General features: G+C 55.6%; 5 protein-coding genes across 5 annotated transcripts; 3 read left to right on the forward strand and 2 right to left on the reverse strand.

Annotated features, from left to right (window-relative positions):
- Positions 1–601: 601 nt before the first annotated feature.
- On the reverse strand, positions 602–1,824 carry GMORB2_7727 (uncharacterized protein; the record flags this gene model as incomplete). The annotated part of the gene is made up of 2 exons (XM_035469692.1): positions 602–1,642; positions 1,705–1,824. The coding sequence occupies 2 exons, from the start codon at positions 1,822–1,824 to the stop codon at positions 602–604; spliced, it is 1,161 nt and encodes a 386-aa protein (XP_035320786.1).
- Positions 1,825–2,580: 756 nt separating this feature from the next.
- GMORB2_7728 (protein transport protein SEC13) lies at positions 2,581–3,753 on the forward strand (the record flags this gene model as incomplete). Its single annotated transcript, XM_035469693.1, has 3 exons — positions 2,581–2,583; positions 2,773–2,888; positions 2,991–3,753. 3 exons carry the CDS (start codon positions 2,581–2,583, stop codon positions 3,751–3,753), a joined length of 882 nt encoding a protein of 293 aa, XP_035320787.1.
- Positions 3,754–4,545: 792 nt separating this feature from the next.
- Positions 4,546–8,830, reverse strand: GMORB2_7729 (G patch domain-containing protein 1; the record flags this gene model as incomplete). Its single annotated transcript, XM_035469694.1, has 4 exons — positions 4,546–5,166; positions 5,256–5,428; positions 5,489–6,071; positions 6,857–8,830. 4 exons carry the CDS (start codon positions 8,828–8,830, stop codon positions 4,546–4,548), a joined length of 3,351 nt encoding a protein of 1,116 aa, XP_035320788.1.
- Positions 8,831–10,319: 1,489 nt separating this feature from the next.
- GMORB2_7730 (serine/threonine protein kinase KIN1/2) lies at positions 10,320–14,482 on the forward strand (the record flags this gene model as incomplete). Its single annotated transcript, XM_035469695.1, has 4 exons — positions 10,320–10,340; positions 10,638–11,501; positions 11,613–12,243; positions 12,357–14,482. 4 exons carry the CDS (start codon positions 10,320–10,322, stop codon positions 14,480–14,482), a joined length of 3,642 nt encoding a protein of 1,213 aa, XP_035320789.1.
- A 1,496-nt stretch (positions 14,483–15,978) lies between these two features.
- Positions 15,979–17,486, forward strand: GMORB2_7731 (CCR4-NOT transcription complex subunit 9; the record flags this gene model as incomplete). The annotated part of the gene is made up of 4 exons (XM_035469696.1): positions 15,979–16,417; positions 16,524–16,679; positions 16,784–17,159; positions 17,303–17,486. 4 exons carry the CDS (start codon positions 15,979–15,981, stop codon positions 17,484–17,486), a joined length of 1,155 nt encoding a protein of 384 aa, XP_035320790.1.
- Between the last annotated feature and the right edge of the window lie 2,411 nt (positions 17,487–19,897).

Consider the following 19,897-nt stretch of genomic DNA (forward strand, 5'->3'; position numbering starts at 1 on the left):
GGAGGTTTTTTTCTCCTCTTTCTGGAAAAAAAGGAAAAAAGGCACATGCCCTGTTTTTACATCAATCATCACCTCTAATGTTACCGGGGTAGATGGAATATATCTGGCGTTTTTCCTTCTTCTTTTTTCTTCTCTTCTCTGTTTCTGTCGACGTTTTATTTCCATGTCGACTTTTTTTTTTGTATGCTGAGAGAGAAAAAGAATATTTATGGTGTTGATAGTTGGGGGAATATCTTTTACATCTTGAGATGGTCATGATACCGACGTATATAGGAATAACGGTACATTATCACCTTAATCAGCTTTACAACTTGATTTGATGTGACTTTAACCTAAGATTTGGTACACATGCGAGCGAAGCGAGAAGAACTCCCGGTAGGGCCGCCGGGAGCACAATTAAACTTGACTTGCGATGAACCAGGACACATCGCATACGCATATATTGATACCAAGGTTTGCTGTAGCGAGTAATCATGCAACTCCAGGAGTCACCCGATACTGAATCATATAATACTTCAAAACCCTGCACCGTCAACGCCTGTATGCACACCTGGCACCACCTGCACCACCTGCGCCACCTGCGTCACGTGCGTGCGCCGGGTCAGTTCGGCGAGTGCTCTGGCCCTGGCTCGACGGCCATGTCGCGAATCTCATTGTCGACAATGTCCTTGCGTCCATCGCGGAAGTCGCGCATCAGCGACAGAAACATCGACTGCTTCCACTTGTCGCCGTTTTCGTGCTGCACTGACTCTAGCAGTCGCTCTGCGGCCTCTGATACCTCGGAACGAGCCTTGGTGTCGGGCTGCTGCTGCTCCGTCGGCTGCTGGGTCTGCTGCTGGGTCTCGGCGGTTATCTCCGTGGCGGACAGGTGCGCGGCCTCAGAGCGACCTAGGTCTGAGAGACGGATGTCTGAGAAGAGCACGTCGGGGTCTCGGTCGTGCACGTCATCTTGGCCTTGGGAGGTTGTCTCCTTGTCGAGGACATCTTGTTGAGAAGGAGGCTCTTGGCTGACAGCTCGGTCCTGCTGGGCATCGAGCGCGCCATCGTTGATTTCCAACTCCCGCGCCATCTGATCCATGACGGCATCCACGTCCTCCATGGCCTTGGTATTTTCAGCGATACCGCCGCCGTTCGCCGTCATCCACCGGGACATCTCCTCGTCGAAATCGGCCTCGGCGGCGGGACGCTGAGCGGAAGCGACATTGGCATCCATGAATCCCCCGTTTGTCGGACCGTACAGCGGTGTGAACCCCCCGTTGGGTTGCATGGCCGACATGCCGGTACGGAAGCCAAACGCCTCAGCCATTCCCGGGGGCTGCATGTGGTTCGCTTGCTGGGGGTTCTGGGCCGCAGCGCGTTGCGGTTGCTGCTGCACTGGAGATAGACTGCCAGGACCCGAGAACCGTACGAAGTCGGCTGCCCAGTTGTGGTCCACGGAGGGTGTGGATGACGGCATCTGGCGATGCGGCAGCTGCGCCTGTGGGCGCTGGTGATGGGTATCCAGAGCTGCCGCATGCGCTGCTAACCTCCCGGCGGCATGGTATGGACCGACGGAGTCGGCGGACAGGGCGGCGTTGCCGTCCACGAATGCGCCAAAATCATTCTGGCTCTGCGTGTAATGTGCTTGCTGGGAACGGAAGCCCTGTTGAGATCAGCGACATGTTCATAGTCAGCAAGATATGGCAGGGGTGTATAGAGACTTACACCGTGATGGGTTGCCAGCGAGTTGTCACGCAGCCGATCCTGATGGCGGCTCACGTCCCGGTTCTGATGATCAACGAGACGCTTGAAGGGCGAGGGCCCACTACATGAGGCTTCTGCCATGGTGGGGGCTGTATGTTCTGCCTCACACACGCGAGGTTCTGGTGACGATGGGGAGTAGCCGTTCCTCTCGAATGCTCGAATGAGTTCGGACCTCGGTAGAGCACCAACGCTGTGGTCAACGGGTCTGTAGTTTGTGAATTCAGGTTGAGGAAAGAAGAGGCGATTATGAAGACTTCCTATTCCCAAAAGAAGGAAGAGAAAATCTTTATGATACCAATGGAAGGAAAGGGGGATTGCAAAGCAGAGGAAGATGTGTAATGTGATGCAGAAGAGAGAGAGAATAGACGAGATGCCATCAAATTGGAGAGTTGGCTCGCTTGTGATTGTCCGGGGTAGTCAACGATATTGACAGTGACGGATTATATCAGCAGCCTCTTGCCTCGGCGCCGGCGAACGATTCCCATGGTCCATGGTGCAAACGGCGGGGCACAGGCAGGGGCAGCCGCCGCCACCTTCTGGGCTTCCACTGACTATTATTATTATATGTAACCTGTACATATTATATACTGACTCTCTGGTACAGATCACTCCGTGCTGTATTATGAATACATGTACCTCAGGTACTGTGTACGGTGTGGCGTCTTGGATCACGTGATCCGGCGTGCTGAACTGGTGAGCTGTCACGTCGCCTTGGCTACGTATGAATTGATAGCTCCCCAGACAGACAAGCCAAGACGACGAATCCCACATTCTATCTTCCACGACGTTGATTCCTCTATTCAGGGCACGGGATCTATCAGTGTAGCGTCTCTCACAATGGTATGTTCACGAAAGGACAATCCCTAGAGGCCAACCTCTTCCGCAGTGAGCAAGCTGACAGCTCCCCTCCTCCCCCCTCCCTAGGCTACCCAGGTCATCTCCAACTCAGGCCACGACGACATGATTGTATGTGCTCTCGCAAACAAGACGACCCTTTGTCTAAAACGGTGAACTTACGAATCATCATAGCACGATGCCGTCCTAGACTACTACGGCCGAAAGCTGGCGACCTGCTCCAGCGACAGAACCATCAAGATATTTGAAGTCGAGGGCGAGACCCACCGTCTACTAGAGACACTCAAAGGGTGAGCTTCCACTTTGTTTCCCTCTTCCTTTCCTTCCTGCCAGACCTTGCGTACACATACAAAGAAGCGACTTGGGCTTAGACAGACGGAACACAAAAACAGACACGAAGGCGCAGTATGGTGTGTAGCGTGGGCGCACCCCAAGTTTGGCAACATCCTAGCGTCGGCAGGCTACGACGGCAAGGTCTTCATCTGGAAGGACCAAGGGACGCAGCAGACGGCACAGTGGCAGCGCATCTACGACTTCTCTCAGCACAAGGCTTCGGTCAACATTGTGGCCTGGGCCCCCCACGAGGCCGGGTGTCTCCTGGCCTGCGCCTCGTCGGACGGCAATGTCAGCGTCCTCGAGTTCAAGGACAACGCCATCGACCACGCTACCTTCCACGCCCACGGCCTGGGCGTCAACTCGGTCTCGTGGGCGCCTGCCACCGCTCCGGGCAGCCTCGTCAGCAGCAGCAGCAGCAGCAATGCCGGCGCCAACCGCCGCTTCGTCACCGGCGGCTGCGACAACGTCCTCCGCATCTGGTCCTACGATGTGGCATCCCAGGCCTACCAGAAGGAGGGCGACGACCTCGACGGCCACTCCGACTGGGTCCGCGACGTCGCCTGGTCACCCACCCTCCTCCAAAAGTCGTACATCGCCAGCGCCTCGCAGGACAAGACGGTGCGCATCTGGTCGTCCGACCCCTCCACCCCGACCGCCGCCTGGGACTCCAAGGTCCTCAACTTCGAGGCTCCCGTCTGGCGCGTCAGCTGGTCCCTCAGCGGTAACGTTCTCGCCGTCAGTGGCGCCGACAACAAGGTCTCGCTGTGGAAGGAGAATCTTCGTGGAGAGTGGGAGTGTGTCAAGTCGATTGAGGAGTAGAACTTTTCTTGATTCTATCTAATCTTTTTTCTCTCTTCTTCTTGCTTCCCTTTCTTCTACGCTTATCCTCCTTTTCATTTTCAACTCTCACGTATACACCCTCCCCCCCCTTTTCTCACCTTTCTTTTCCAGAATCCAACAACTGCTGTCATGCGTGACTCGGGGCAAACAAAAGAAGAAGAAGAAAAAGAAAAGAAAAAAGAAACCGGCACAGAGAGCAACGGCGTTTTAAAACAAGGCTCCCATATAAAGATGATTTGATGACGAACAGTGTAGAGAGATGAAGGAGTTCCCCCCCATCTTTATTTTGACTTTTTTTTCTTTGTTGTCACCATGTTTGCTTTTATGAATAAAGCCTTGATTTCCAAAAATCACACCTAATGTTATTCATTCTGAAAAGAGCAATATCTACAAGTATTCATTACCAAAACAATCACACATGCTATTCCCATCTTTTAGAAAAGGAAAAAGAAAAGGACAAGTTTTGAAAAACACGAAAAATTACTAGTAACTTGATTTGATATAATAGGGGATGTGTAGTTCGGGGGCCAGGGGGTATTTTTATATAAAAGGAGGGACAGGATGAATACAAAAAAAGGTTCGAGGGGAATCAAACAAAGGAAAATGATGGTGGAAAACAACATTGCGTGTACCCATACGCCTGCCAGCAATTTGAGAAGAAGAAGAAAAGGAAAAAAAAAGGGGGGGGGGAAGAAAAGAAAGAAAAAAAGATAAGTGTACTGTGCCGAATGTTATTTCCAAAAGAGAAGGAGTGTGTAGTGAGTGTCACGGTCACCTCAGTCCGATGACGCTCATCTCAAGGGTCCAGACACGACGGATCCAGACCTTGAGCTTGCCCTCTACACCATCTACATCGTCGAGCTCGACGCCCTCCCACCAGCAGCGGCGGGCGGGCTTCCGCCAGAAGAGGAGGAGCTTCTGGGCCATACCGACGGCGTTCCCGCCGACGTCGTTGCCGCGGATGTCGCTGCGCAGACGGGCGAGGGCGAGGCTGCAGATGACGGCCTTGTGCGGCTCTCCCGCGCGGTGGCCCCAGTGGTCGGCGCGGTCAAAGCCGCCGGCCGTGAGCATCTCGATGAGGTGGGCCTCGGTGGTGCCGGGCTCGTCGCCGCGCTTGAGACCCGTGAAGATGCCGGCCTGGCTCTGCAGGACGCGGGCGGCCGCGCGTTTCACCTCGAGCATCTCGTCGGGGCTGATGTCCTTTGACGGTGGGATGGCGTAGAAGTCGAGGTCCTCGCGGAGCACAATGATGCCGGCCCTCTTGGAGTCGCCCATGGGCTCAACGGCGCCGACGTCGCCATCCTGAGAGGCGCCAGGAGATCCGTCCGAGGGTATCGTCTGGGCCACATCGCGGAAGAAGTCGAGCATGTACTGGAGAGATGCCGGGTCGTACTGTTTTCAGGGGGTTAGTCTCCTAGGGTAAGAACAACAGAGGATAGCAGCCAAAAAAAAAGGGGGGGGGGGGGGGGGGGGGTCCTCACGTCAACCTGGACGGCATCACCCTCCGACAGCCCGCCCATGTGTCCCTCGGGGAACAGGCCGTTGGGGAAGAGGGACAGGAGGACAAACTCAGGAAGGGTCAGGAGCTCGTCCCTCGAGAGGACAAAGCGAGTACCCCTGAGGTCCATGGCAATAGTTTCATCGGCACCGACATCTGGTGGTGAAGTCTGTTAGCATCGCATTATTGTCGAAAGCTCGGCAGTATAGAACTTACCTCCGATGGAGTTGATAGGCGGTCCACCCTGCTGGACTTGGGTGATGATGCTCGAGGCACCTCCTGCGGCGGCCATGACGTATGTAAATGAGAGTAGAGGACTATCACCCTCCTCGTAGGCAGGCGGAGGTTCAGCGTCGTCGGCGGGATCCTTCGAGGTCGGGGGCTTTGTATCGCGCGGTAAGAGTTTCTTTGTCTCGGCAAAGTGGTCACGGCTCGGGGAAGAGCCAGAGGCGGAGGCGGAGGCTTCGTAGGCAGGCGAGGAAGCTGCAGCGACCTGTTCGAGAGGGCCAGAGGACGACGACGCTAGCGGCGGGGGTAGAGACGACGAAGATGCCTCGGGAGCGGGGAAATAAGAGGTAAAGAGCGACGAGAAGGGCGGAGGAGGCCTAGGTGATGAGGAAGAAGACTCGGAGGCAGGGTACCGCGGAGGAGGAGATCGTTCGCGTTCGACGCTATCGTCGTTGTCCAGCGCGGCGGAGGAGGCGGCGATGACGGCGTCGGGGTTCGAAGAATGAGTGGAAGAAGCCACCGAAGGAGAAGGGGAGGACTCAGATGGTCCCGAAGAGGAGATGGTGGACTTCTTTAAGGAAGACAACTTGACGGTTGTCGGGGATGTCGGGGCTACAGAAAAGAGAAGACGGAGGGACAGCGGGGAGAGAGCGTGTGGTATATTGTTACTTGGTATTATCGATACCCCTGTTCTCTTTGATTTCCCTTTTTTTTCTTCGTCTCTCGGTCGGACAAGGATTGTCTCTCCCTGAGGATCCGGTTGATTTTCTTCTTCTTCTTCTTCTTCCTCAGACAACAGTGATAAAGCGCATTGTTTAGAGGGTGGGCGTGACTGGGAGAGGATTATGTCCTGGGACGTGACGTGCCTCTATAGAAGATGAAGGGGAGAGGGGAACAAGAGAGAGGAAGAGAGAGGGAGGGAGAGGGAGAGCAAGCAGAGCCCATTTCAGAGAGAAGATGGGCGGGCTGGTGGTCTCTGGCGGTGGTTGGGCGCCTTACAGCTGCTACGGGAGCAAGCTACGCGCTGTAGACGCTAGATTGAACCCCTGAGGAGCTTCTCGGGCGGGGGCCCTCAATACGGGGTCTTTTTTGAGCCACTAATCTACCAACCTACGGCGTATCATCCACTGTAGTCTGTATTACCCGGCTATGGCTGTTAGCCGCCGTGTGTACAGCTCATCACCGGCTTCATGCATGTCATCACGTCCAGTCAAGGGTAGTATCCGTAATCCTGCTATCTAGTAGTATCAAGTCTACAGTAATACATGCAGTCGCACCCGTATCCCATCAGTCATCGTCGTCGTCGTCTCCGAAGATGGCCTGAAGGATCTTCTCATGCGCCGCCGTCGCCTCTACCGCGTCGTTCCTATCCGGATCGACTTCGGGTTCGGCTGCAGCAGTAGGAGCAGCAGCGGGTCCTGTTGATGCCGGCGGTGATGCCGCCAGTGGTGCAGCAGCAGCATCCGTCCCATGATCGGAAGGACCCGATCTCGGACCTGCATCTCCAGCCTCCTTGTCCGGCTTCACATGCGCAGGTGGCCGGACATTGAACCGCTTGCACAGTAACCTGGTCGGATAGAAGGTGGCCACCGACCTCGTCAGATTGCCGTACATGCCCATGCGCGCCGCCTCTTCGGCCGGATCACCCACCTGCTTCTCCGGCGTCGCCTCCTTTGCATCTGCTACATCCGGACCCCGACCCGAAGTCTTTTTGGCCGTTGTGAATCGTGACGCCATGAATCCGGTCATGGGCTTAAATATCCTGGCGCAGTTGTAGAACTCTCCCATCTCACGTAGATACTCGTCATCCGTCATGCCCCGCGGCTTCGCGCGCTGCTGTTCCGGGTCGTCAGCCTGACCCTCCAGGTATTCCCTGTACCGGGCCTTCTTGGCCTCGTCGTCTGCGTAGGGCCCGCCGGCACTCCTCGACAGGGCGGCCACAGCCGTCTCACGATCCAGCTTGGGAACCTGGCTCCATAGGCGTTTGAGCTTCTCGTGCTCTGACAGGCGGTATTCTTCCGGTACCTCGCCCATACCTTGGGGCAGGTCGGTGCGGCCTGCGGCTGTAGCCAGCTTGTCGCGTCCTAGGGGGGATATGTAGTCGAAGACCGATTTTCCCGGCAGCTGTTTCTCTCCCAGCAGTGCCGCGCGAGCTTTGGGGTCGAGAGTGGAGGCCTTGGCGGTATCGGAAGTAGATGCATATGCTCTGTTCTCGTCCGTGCTCGTACCCTGCTTCACTGCTGACGTCCACCCCTCGGGCACCGCGGGCGGCAGGTACTGAGACAGGAGTGATGCAAAATCCTCCGTCAGCTTGGCCAGCACAAACCCATCGAGAGGTAGGCGGCCGTCGTGGCATCGGCCCAGACCGCCACCGGCCCTGGCAGTCTTGGGAACAAATACAGGAGTGCTTCCGATTGAGGGGTTCACGGCGGCCTTTGCATTCTTCTGCTTCTTCTTCTTCTTGTCCCCGCCAATGACGCGGTTGTACTTGATCCTCGGGCCAATCTCGTAGGGGTCCTCTTCGTCGGACCCGTTGTCGTTGAGGACGCCCACGCCTATACCAGTCCTGCTGGGCTTGAGTCCCTTCTTCTTGTCGGCCACGAGGGAGAACTTGGGGCGGCCTCCGCTAGTCGCCTCATCGTCGCCATCGTCGTCGCGGTGTACCCGGGCCATCGGCGACAGCGTCGGTACGCCCTGGTGGCCGAGGCCTTTGCGGTCTTTCTTGCGGTCGAGCTGGATCATGGTCACATCGTCGGGAGCGAAGAGATATGTCTTATCGTCGGCATTGGCCTTGCTCGTGTCGAGTCGAGCGCGACGTCGTACCTTGGGTCCTATACCCTGACCATCCTTCCAGCCCATCTTGCGCAGGAGTCTCAACCCCATGGTATCGCCCTGTGTACGGAACAGTCCGGCCAGACCTCGCTCCCCGTTGCCGCGCGTCACGCCACCTATTCCGGCAAACGCATCAGACGTCTGGATCTTTTGCGCCTCAGCCGCAGCAGCCAGGTCCTCCTCATCCATGAAGTCCTCCGGCCGCTGCTGCTTGGCAGCGTCGTCCTTGCGCCGGTCAGAACGGCTGGACACAAATGTCGAGGGTGTCCAGCCCTCCTTGGAGCCGACGGTGTTGTAGTACCCCGCGCTCCAGCCGCCGGTGAAGGCGCCGTGGAGACGCTTGCGGCCGCGGTCGTCCCTCACGTCTTGCTTCCATAGGGGCACGTAAGAGCCATCGTCGCGGGTGGAGGAGTCGTCGGGTAGTGGGGTGCCGAACGTGACAAAGGAGGAGGACGGACGGTCGGCCTCGTAAGTCGACCGGGATCGTTTGTACGACATGAGGATTGGGGTTAGGTCATGTCATCCCGGAGATGTGTGTGTCAGTACTGAGGTTATGATGGTGGCTCTTTCACTAGTACTACTGATCACGGCCAGAGCAGCTGGAGGTTCTGGAGCTCGTTGTTATCGATAAGGACTCTGCTGATACGCGGTAGCTTCACGCACATGTACTCTACGTCGGCGTCGGCGTCGGCGCACGTACTCGGTGATACTACAGCGGTAGACTGGTGTCACTACTACGGATGGCTGCTTCTGAGGCGATTATGATACGGTGATATACTCGTACGAGCACAGCAGAGGCGCTACATGCAAGGACCCGTGACGCGTAATGGAAGGACGATGATGGCAAACATCAGAGGAAGAGAGACTGAAGCTGTACACATAAGTGGACTAGCGGGCAGTAGAGCGCTAATAGTGGCTAGCAGCAGCACTTAGCAGTAGTCCATCAGCGGTAGTTAGCGGTAGCACAGGCGTACGGGCCTGTTCCGAGCGCAAACGGAGGTGGATCGAGGAGGGCCTAGAGCAGCGAGTGTAAGGAAGCCGGCATGCAATGAAAATCTAATATCTTTGTTTACCCTAGTCTCGTTCCTTCTCTCGTTTGGTCTTATGCGGTAATCTCTCGTGTTTAGATTAAACAGGAGAGATTCCCTCTCCCCCTTTTGATATGGGGGTGGGTTAAGCTGCTGCATCGTGAGGTGGTCTATCTGGTAAAGCCTGAATGGACAGCAGCGGTCCACTAGAATACCTGCAGGCCACCCATTCACGATGGGCTGGGAGTTGGCCGGGCTCTCAGCTCCTGTCAATGCCCGATGCATGAAGCAGCACAGAGTCGCGTACATGCAGGATAGGTACATGCAATCGACCATCTCCAGGCAAAAGAAAGGAGAACAGGGCACACAAGGCCTGTTGGTCTGTTTGTTATCCCATCACACCTGCTTGCGGAGTAGCACAGCGTTAGCACCTACACTACCTATTCGTATAGGTGGTGTAGAGTGGCCCGTAGGGGAGCCGTCTAGCACTCTGGCACCATCTCTGCTGAGCCCCTCCTTCCCTGTACTGATGACCTGGAGTCTATCCGCTGAGCCTGGCCCCTAGATCCCTCCATCTCCAGTAGGTATGCACCGCTACAGTCTAGCAATACATCCAGTGCACTGGCGGTATTATTACCCCGTAGTGATGATAGTTGCTATAATACGGAGTACATGTACAGATTATGTACTGCTGCAGTCTGCTGGACTCTACTATTCCTAGCACCTCCCCCCTCTACTCTATTTTTGCCTTGCGCCGCTCATCACCATTCGCCTTTCCAGCCACCGCGTCCGGGGCCCCCAGCTCATCACATTTCCTCTCTTACCCTCCTCTTCCTTCTCGCCATCCTGCTCATTTGTGCTTGTCCCCTTCAAGATATCGGGCTATCTCAGATACAGACCCCAACCACCATTTCGTCATCATTCGCGGGCAGGGCCTCCATTGCTCTGTAACTGTTCCTATGTCGTTTTTCTCCCCCTTCGTCACCGCTCTGATTCGATACCCACCCAACGAGATACATACACCCAGTGACAGCACACCCCTCCCTCGTCTCCCCCCCCCATCTCGCCCCTCCCGGTAAATCTACAGAATTCGTCGAGCAATAAGCACCGAGAAAGAGGAAGAGAGAGAGAGAGAGAGGAACCACACATCACGTCCCCCCTCATCCACACCCCACCCCTTTCTCTTTCTCGCCCTTTGCTGGCGAGCAAGACCGTCCGGCCGGTTTTATTGCCGTCCGTCCGTCATGACCACCGCTGCTGCCAACTCAGACGCCCAGCCAAACCAGCACGGCTCGTCATCGGCCTCCACCTCGCGACGCACCGCTCCATCATCATCCCGGTCCTACTCATCGTCTGCCAGACCCCCTCCCCTTCCATCGACGCCCAACGCCACCGCTCTCTCCTCCTCCAACAATAACGCCCCCCATCGCTACCACTACGACTACGATTACCAGCAGCCGTCTACACGTGATAACGCCGCCGCCGGGGACGACGACTCCAACTACCGTTCTGCCCACCACCACAGTCGCGTCTCTTCTACTTCGGCTGCTGCTGCTGCTGCTGCTGCTGCTGCTGCTGCACGCCACGACTACCCCGACGACGACGCCAACGACTATGCTTCGGGCACCGCCCACGTAGCCCGCCACCACTCCTCCAGCAGCAGGCGCGACACCAGCCGCGATCGTCAGATCCCCGTCAGGGGTCCTCCGCCCCCCTCGTCCTCGTCCGCGCCCCCCCAACAACCCTCCGACGGTTCCCCCGTCGCCTCCCGACCCCACAGACGGACGAGCAGCCGCACCAGCAGCGCCAACCCTCACGCTGCTGGTCATCATCGGAGCCAATCGTCTAGCCGTCCCGACACCCACCACCGTAGCCAGAGCCAGCAGAGGCACCAACATCGATCCGACATGCCTTCTGCAGACCGTGGTGACGCAGCCGGCCCTGCTGCCGGCCCTGGTACTGCCAACGTCCCCCCTCCCGCTCCTTCAGCTGCCGATGCCAACCAGCATTCGTCCCCCAAGCAGTCGAAATCCAGGACTACCATCCCTACACAGTCGGGAAAATGGATTCTGGGCAAGACAATCGGTGCTGGTAGCATGGGCAAGGTCAAGCTGGCGAGAAAAGAAGAGAGTGGCGAGCAGGTACGTTGTTCAGCCCCTTTCCCCTTGTCCATCCATCCCTCTCCCTCCTCTCACCCCTCTTCTTCTGGGTTTGTTTTGCCAGAGTGCCTTCTGACCGTTCTACTGCTCTAGGTCGCCTGCAAAATCATCCCTCGTGGCTCCACCGACGACGGCCACCTGAGCCGCGCCGACAAGGAGAGGGCCGACAACTCCAAGGAGATTCGCACCTCGCGCGAGGCCGCCATCGTCACCCTCCTCAATCACCCCCACATCTGCGGCCTCCGCGACGTGGTTCGCACAAACTACCACTGGTACATGCTCTTCGAATACGTCAACGGTGGCCAGATGCTCGACTACATCATCTCCCACGGCAAGCTCAAGGAGAAGCAGGCCCGCAAGTTCTCGCGCCAGATTGCCAGCGCCCTCGACTACTGCCACCGCAACAGCATCGTCCACCGCGACCTCAAGATTGAGAACATTCTCATCAGTAAGAATGGTGATATCAAGATCATCGACTTTGGCCTCAGCAACCTCTTCGCACCCCGGGGACACCTCAAGACCTTCTGCGGCAGCCTCTACTTTGCCGCACCCGAGCTCCTGCAGGCCAGGGCGTACACGGGCCCCGAGGTCGATGTCTGGTCTTTTGGAATCGTCCTCTACGTCCTCGTCTGCGGCAGGGTACCCTTTGACGATCAGAATATGCCCGCCCTCCACGCCAAGATCAAGAAGGGCATCGTGGTCTATCCTAGCTGGGTCTCGAGTGGTATGTTTCCCCTATTTCCGCATCTCCTAATCAGGGGGCTTCCATCCCGAGGACCTGCATCCCAAGGCCTCGTCAGCCCACTGCTGCATATCCCAATGCTTACCCCTCTGCAGAATGCAAGCATCTCATATCGCGAATGCTCGTCACCGATCCCAAGCAACGAGCCACCATGCAAGAGGTCATGTTCCACCCGTGGATGACGAAAGGTTTCAACGGCCCTCCTGACAACTACCTCCCTGTTCGCGAGCCTCTGATACCTCCCCTGGAGCCCGAGGTCATCCATGCCATGCAGGGGTTCAACTTCGGCTCCCCGGAGACGATACGTGCCCAGCTCCTCCGCACCGTTGAGTCCGACGATTACCAGCGCGCCATCAGGCTGTACCTGCGCGAGAGGGAGGCCCCTCAGCCTGCCAAGGAGGCCGAGAAGAAGCGCGGCTTCGGCCTCGACTTCTACAAGCGGAGGAGCTCGCAGAACAGCCGGGACACCTTGACGATGCCCAGCTCCGAGGCGCTCCAGCTGGGCACCGACCCCATGAACGCCTTCAACCCACTCCTCTCCATCTACTACTTGGTCAGGGAGAAGCAGGAGCGTGAGCGCACAGACGTGGTGCCGCCCCCGACTGCAGTGGCACGCGAGAAGGAGAGGGAGAAGGAGCGTGAGCGTGAGCGTGAACGTGAGCGTGAGCGTGAGCGTGAGCGTGATCGTGATCGTGATCGTGATCGCGAACGCGAGCGCCAGAAAGAGAGGGACGCCGAGATCATGCCCAAGTTGGCACCGCCTCCCTCGGCTCTCACCAACTCGGCAGCCTACGAGATGCCGGGCGAGAAGCCCACCGGTGGGCGCACCCGCCCTCGCGCCCGCACCCACGGCGAGGAGGACGCCCCGGAGAACATCAAGGGAGGTCACCTGGCTCCTCCCGAGCCCAGGTCCGACAAGAAGGAGGGTGCTGCTGCAGGTCTCCTACGGCGGTTCAGCACGCGCAAGCGCAGGGACCCCGAGCGCGTCGAGAGGGACCGGTCACACCCTCCCGTGGTGCAGGTCCACACGCCGCCCGGCAACGCTGCGCTGACTCCGAGGAAGAGCTTCAGTGTGCGGCGCGGGCGGCGCGAGCGGGACGGCACCGAGCAGTCGCCTCTCCGGTCCGGAAGCAGCCAGCCGCATCACCGAGAGCTGCTGAGCCCTCCCCAGTCGTCGGGCGGCCCCAGGGACTCGCGCAGGGGCAGCGGCCTGGGCAGGTCGACGAGCGTCAACTCGGCCGATGTGCGGCGCCACCAGTCTACGCGCCTGTCCAAGGAGCCACCTCTGCCCGATAACTCCGAACAGTCGATAGCGGCGGCGGAGCAGGCAACCCACGGGCGGTCGACGGGGCACGGGCACACGCGGTCCGTGTCGATGAGGGCCAAGTCTCTCGGTCACGCGCGCCGCGAGAGCATCCAGCAGCGCCGGCAGAGGCTCGAGGAGGCGGCGGCGGTCAACGACGCCAACGTTGTGGAGGAGACGGACCCGGAGCTGGAGCAGAGCGGACCGTCGTCGGAGCGGCTGGACAGCTCGGAGCTGGCCAAGCCCGTCTTCCTCAAGGGCCTGTTCAGCGTGTCGACAACGTCAGGCAAGTCTGTGCCGGCCATCAGGGCGGACATCAAGCGGGTGCTCAAGCAGCTCAGCGTCGAGTACGACGAGATCAAGGGTGGCTTCAGCTGCCGACACGCGCCCAGCATCGACCTCGGCAAGGCGCAGCAGCAGCAACAGCCGTCCCCCTACCAATCGCTGGACCAGCAGTCGGGATCGATGATGAGCCCGACGTCAGCGACGCCGGGTGGCAAGCCGCGGTTCAGCCTGGGCGGCCTCCGTCGCGGCGACGACCGCGACCGCGATGAGCAGCCCGAGAGGTCACCGACGACGCCTCGCACCCCTATGCGGCCATCGATGACGGCGGAGCAACGGCACGACCAGGACAGGGACAGGGACAGGGACAGGGACAGGGACAGGAGCTACTCCAACTCTGACGCGTCAGTGGACAGCATCCCGCGCAGGAACACGGGTGGGACGCGTCGTGCCCCCGGAGAGACCAGCACGCAGGTGCAGGCGGACCTGGGAGACAGCATGGTGCTCGAGTTTGAGATCTTCATCGTCAAGGTTCCGCTCCTGTCGCTGCATGGGATCCAGTTCAAGCGCATGGCCGGGAACACGTGGCAGTATAAGAATATGGCGGATCATATACTCAGGGAGTTGAGGTTGTAGTCCGGTCACGACGGGAGAGCGGCCTATACGTTCTGGACTCTATGATGTATCTTCTTCTCCTGCAACACAGGAATTGTCTCTTTTTTATTTCTTTCTCGTCTCTGCGCTTTCTGATTTTTCCATTTGTCTGTTTCTCTCTTGGGCGACAAGTTGCTTACTAGTTCTACTCTCTCTCTCTCTCTCTCTCTCTCTCTCTCTCGTGCTCCGTTTGTTTCATCTTTTTTATTTATTCTTGTGCCTCTTTCGAGAGGGGATGTGTGAAAAGAAATGGATAGTGGTAAACAAAAGTAGGCATATAAACATTTAAATAATATCCTATACAAGCACGGTGTTGCTTTATTTATCCCCCCCCCTTTTATATTTCCTTTGTGTGTGTCTGTTCCATCTACCAGTAGATTTCCTGTTGACATATGATGACTGACGTATATCGATTGATGTGTATGTGAAGTGGTGATATATAAAGTGACGATAATGTCGGTGAGTGGTGAGAATATAGAATGTGCATACGGGGTAGGATTAGAGAGTGATGAGAGTATGATGATCAATATACAGTGATGAGAGTATTCTATATTATATATACAGGGTCTTGACAATATATAATCTGTACAGATTACAGAGTGATGAAAATAATATTACAACATAATAATAAATCTCCGTACTCCGTATAGAGAGTGGTGAGAAGGGGGGAAGAAACGCATCATGATTGGCTCAGATGCACAGTCAGCATCACTACCACCTCAGCTCTCCCTCGCGAAAGAGCGCAGCGCACCGGTTGGGCCCTTTTAGCGGCAATTGTCATACCTTCGGACTTCCCTTTTCCCTTCCTCTCCCTCACATTCCCTTTGCCTCCCGCCTCCCCCCACCCCCCAACATCAATTTGATCGAAACCCTTGTGGTCTGGTTCTGCGCAACGGCAAACAGTACATCTGACATCTCTCTCTCTCATCTCTCTCTCATCTCTCCCTCACTTTCTATTTTTTTGGTTCCTCTCCCCCCCCCCTCCCCCCCCAAAACACCCTGGTTATTACACTGTGACGAACCCCACTTCTTCTTCCTCTCCTCACATTCATTTGGACCTGATCAGACTAGTATCCATCTACCTACATTCCTTTTGTGTGTTTGTGTGTGTGTGTGTGCTTGTTTGTTTGTCCGACCTACTACCTCTCTCGATCCTCCCCAATCTCCTCGCATCTTGCAGGGTTGTTATTTCTGTCGCAAGCGATACAGAATAGCGCGTCGACCGAAAACGAGAAATCCCGAGTACATATCTTTCCGAACAGAAGACGATTACATCGAAGAAGACATACGAATACTTCCACGGTTCCGCTACGTCAGTCGGTCTACGACCGGGGGAAAGATCGAGGCTGTGTACAGAAAAATATTTTTTTTGAAAAAAAAAAAAAGGAAGAAAGAAGAATACTTGTTGCGAAAGTCGAAAGTCGAAACTTGAACAGAAGGACAGGTGCATGCATCGTCAGAATACATTGGCCGCCAAAATGATGCCCTCGGCACACATGTACGGGCATCATCACCAATTTGCCGCCCCGCAACAGGCAGATTCACCATGGATGCAGCAGCAGCAGCAGCAGCAGCAGCAGCAACAGCAGCACAGTGGCCATCACGCCCAGCAGCAGCAACAACATGCTCAGCAGCAGCACTATAACCGCATGGCTGCCCTCGGTGCACACGCTCAGGATGGTGGCGGTGGTCCGCCCCCCCCGCCTCCGCAATCCCAGCAGCAGCAGCAGCAGCAGCAGCAGCAGCAGCAGCAGCAGCAGGTGGCCTCGGTCGATACCGTGTCCGAAGAGAACCGTCGTACCATGGCTTACATTGCCGATCTGCTCAATGAGAATACGCGTGAGGCGGCTCTGCTCGAACTCAGTAAGAAGAGGGAGCAGGTTCCTGAGTTAGCGCTCATTCTGTGGCATTCGTTTGGTGGGTCCCTTTCTCTCCCTTCACTGATGTGATGGCTCCTTCTCTCTTTTGGGAATTTTCATATGCCGGTCTGGTGCTGCGGCGACTTGTAGCTGACTGATGACAGGTGTCATGACCTCACTCCTTCAGGAGATCATCTCCGTCTACACACTTCTCAGCCCGTCGCAGCTGACGGCTGCCGCATCGAACCGCGTCTGCAATGCCCTGGCCCTCTTGCAGTGCGTCGCGTCGCACAACGAGACCAGGACCTTGTTTCTCCACGGTATGCTTGTTTCCTCCTGTCCTCTCCCTCCACGTTGTCGTCGGGAAGAGAGGGAGGACGGTCTTTGGTTGGGGAGCATCGATCTGACTGAGAGAATCAAACAGCCCACATCCCCCTCTTCCTCTATCCCTTCCTCAACACGACGTCCAAGTCTCGGCCTTTCGAGTACCTCCGCCTCACCAGTCTCGGCGTCATCGGCGCTCTGGTCAAGAACGACTCGTCCGAGGTCATCAACTTCCTGCTCACCACCGAAATCATCCCCCTCTGCCTCCGCATCATGGAGACGGGCTCCGAGCTTAGCAAGACGGTGGCCATCTTCATCGTGCAGAAGATCCTCCTCGACGACAACGGCCTCAACTACATCTGCGCCACCTACGAGCGCTTCTACGCCGTCGGCACCGTCCTCAGCAACATGGTCACCCAGCTCGTCGAGTCGCAGACGGCCCGCCTCCTTAAGCACGTTGTCAGGTGTTTTCTCAGGTTAGTCACGTCGCCGGATATCTGCAGTCGAGGCCATTGCGGTCAAGGGTTTTCTGAGTCACGAGACGTCGCAGTCACGAGACGGCGATACTTTGAGGACAAGAAACGTGATTCTAACGAACGACAAACTAAACCAAAAACAGACTCAGCGACAATGCTCGTGCTCGCGAAGCACTTCGTCAGTGCCTGCCCGAACCTCTCCGCGACGCAACCTTCTCCTCCGTCCTCCGAGATGACGCCGCCACCAAGCGATGCCTCGCCCAGCTCCTCATCAACCTCTCGGACAATGTCGTCGAGCCCAACTCTGCAGGCATGGCCAGCATGTAGAATCCGATACAGGGAGCGGCAGCCTGCGGGACGGTCGAGAGGACAACGACGGCAGCAAGAGAAGAGGTACTCCCAGAAGAAGCTCGTCGGGAGGGTATGCAAGGGAGAGGAATGTTATCTCGGCCCACGAGATATCAGGCATGGGCCGTTTCCGTCCTCCCACTCCCTCTCCCCCCCGGTCTGATCAGGCTCTGGGAGGACGTCTTGGTCTGATTTCATTGTGACACTATGGGAAACAAGGGAAAAGGGAACGGAAAAAGGCGGGAAAGCGGGACGTACATCGATGCTTGTTTTTTTCTTTACGCACATGGTACTGGACCGGCGTGGCGTTTTGGGTTTCTAGCAGGCTTTCCTTCTCCTCTCTGGGACATGTACCCGTGCTTTGCTCGGCGAAGCATAGGGAGCCGCCATGGCTGATCAAAACCGGTGAACCTGAACAAGCCAGTTCCCACTGTGGGATGGGTGTTTTGGATGGGATGACTCGGTTGATCGTCGGGTGCTGTAGTCAAGATCCCCGGACACCGATGGAGCTTTCTACTCGAATCTCGGAAGAAACCAAGGTTCACGAGAGAGAACCTGTGTACCCTCCGAACCACTCGTCTTCCCCCTTTTCACTTCCGGCGTTGTTGAGTTTTTTTTCTCTTTTCTTTTTTTCTTTTCTATCTTATCGTGGTATTCATATCTGGAGCTTCGGAGAAGGAGAGTCTGCAATCTCCTTACCAATCGCTAGGGTGTTGTCTTTCTTTTTTTTTTAGAGCATGATACTATATGTACGTGGCATTTATACGATGGGAAGCATGGCATGTGGAGAGGAGAAAGGATGGATGAATCTCTGGTTATTTCTCCTCCTTTTTTTGTTTTCCTTTCTTCTTCTTTCTTCTTCCTTCTTTCCCGACTTTTGTTATCTTGACTCTTTTCTTCCTTTGCATTGTTTTGGTTTGGGCGGGTTGAGGAGGTCGGTTTGAAAGGGAAACGGAGGGTTCGAGGATCAGGTCAAGGTCAAGATGGAAAGGTCTTGTATAAGGTGTGAATTACTGGGTTTTTTTTTTTTTTGCTGGTGATTCAACTGCATGGCCTTGGTGTAAAAGATGAAGGGGGTATGTGGTGGCTCGGTGTGGTTAGAGGAAGAAGAAGAAAGAAGAAAAACAGAGAGAGATTTTGTAGGAGTCATGATATCAAGGAGCTTTTTTTTTTCTTTTCTTTTTTTCTCTTCTGTTTTTTTTTCTGGGGGGGGGGGAGTTTAAGAAAAAATTCTATTCCTTTCTCTTGTTAGATCATCGTGGCGTTGGGGGAATAGGAAGTGGTAGGGAATAGTAACTGGTCAATACATTGCTTTGATGCGTATGAATAGTCTGTGTCCTTGTAATTGTAGGATTCGCTGGATGTAGAGGAGGTTCTTTCTACTGAGGTTGTCCTTATGGGCTGTTGCGAATATTGTACGAGTACAGTACACACACACACACACACATAATATATATATATATATATATATACACTTGAAAGGTATACCATCATGATATAAAGATGAAGAAACCCATCTACGTCGCTCTCAGGATAGAAGTATAGGGTAATATGAATTGGAATAAGGTTTTCGCGTAGAATTTGTAAGATGCCAAAGTCATCAAGATGGCAGATGATGATTAATGCTCCTCTTCCGAAACCAAGTAGAAACCGGTATGACTCACTAGGGAAAGGCATCTTTGAGACAACGCACACCCACTCCCCAATCTGAGGACCAAGATATCAGGGCAGAGATTTGAGGCCATTGGAAAAAAAATGAAAAATGAAAAAAAAATAAAAAAATAAAAAAAAATGAAAAATGAAAAATGAAAGAGAGAAAAAAGAAAGGTTCGTGACGATGACGACGACAGGGTCCAACTCAGGAACATGTTGGATGGATGGGCCATCATGCCCTGGTGAGGAGGAGGAGGAGGAGGGTTGAGGGGGGACACATAACACATACAATAATCCAATCCGAAGAGGTGCATGTATCATGTACCATCCATCACTAATTAAGGGTAGAGATCGTTGAAAGGGGGGGGGGGAAGAGATGGAGAGAGATGGAGAGAGAGGAATCTTACCTCTTGGCCGCAAAACAGAGTTGAGGGGGAGGGGGGGGGGGGGGGGGGGGGGGGGGGGGGTTTCCTGTTCTCATGAGGTGCGTGTGTGTGTGGGATGGGCGGTTAAAGCCTGCAGGACATGTACACGTGGTGAATAATACTAGGTGTGGATTGTCATTCTGGGATTGTATGGTGAGGACGAGCAGTATATCATCTATACATGCATATATATATATATATATATAAGAGAGGTAACGGAGATGAATTGGAAGATTAGGTCAAGAGGAGAGAGAGAGAGAGAGAGAGACTGTAGACTGTACGCAATCGAGGAGGGGGGAAAAAGGTGAAGAG

The sequence above is a fragment of the Geosmithia morbida genome (assembly GCF_012550715.1).
Source record: "Geosmithia morbida isolate 1262 chromosome Unknown scaffold_9, whole genome shotgun sequence".
Lineage (NCBI taxonomy): Eukaryota > Fungi > Ascomycota > Sordariomycetes > Hypocreales > Bionectriaceae > Geosmithia > Geosmithia morbida.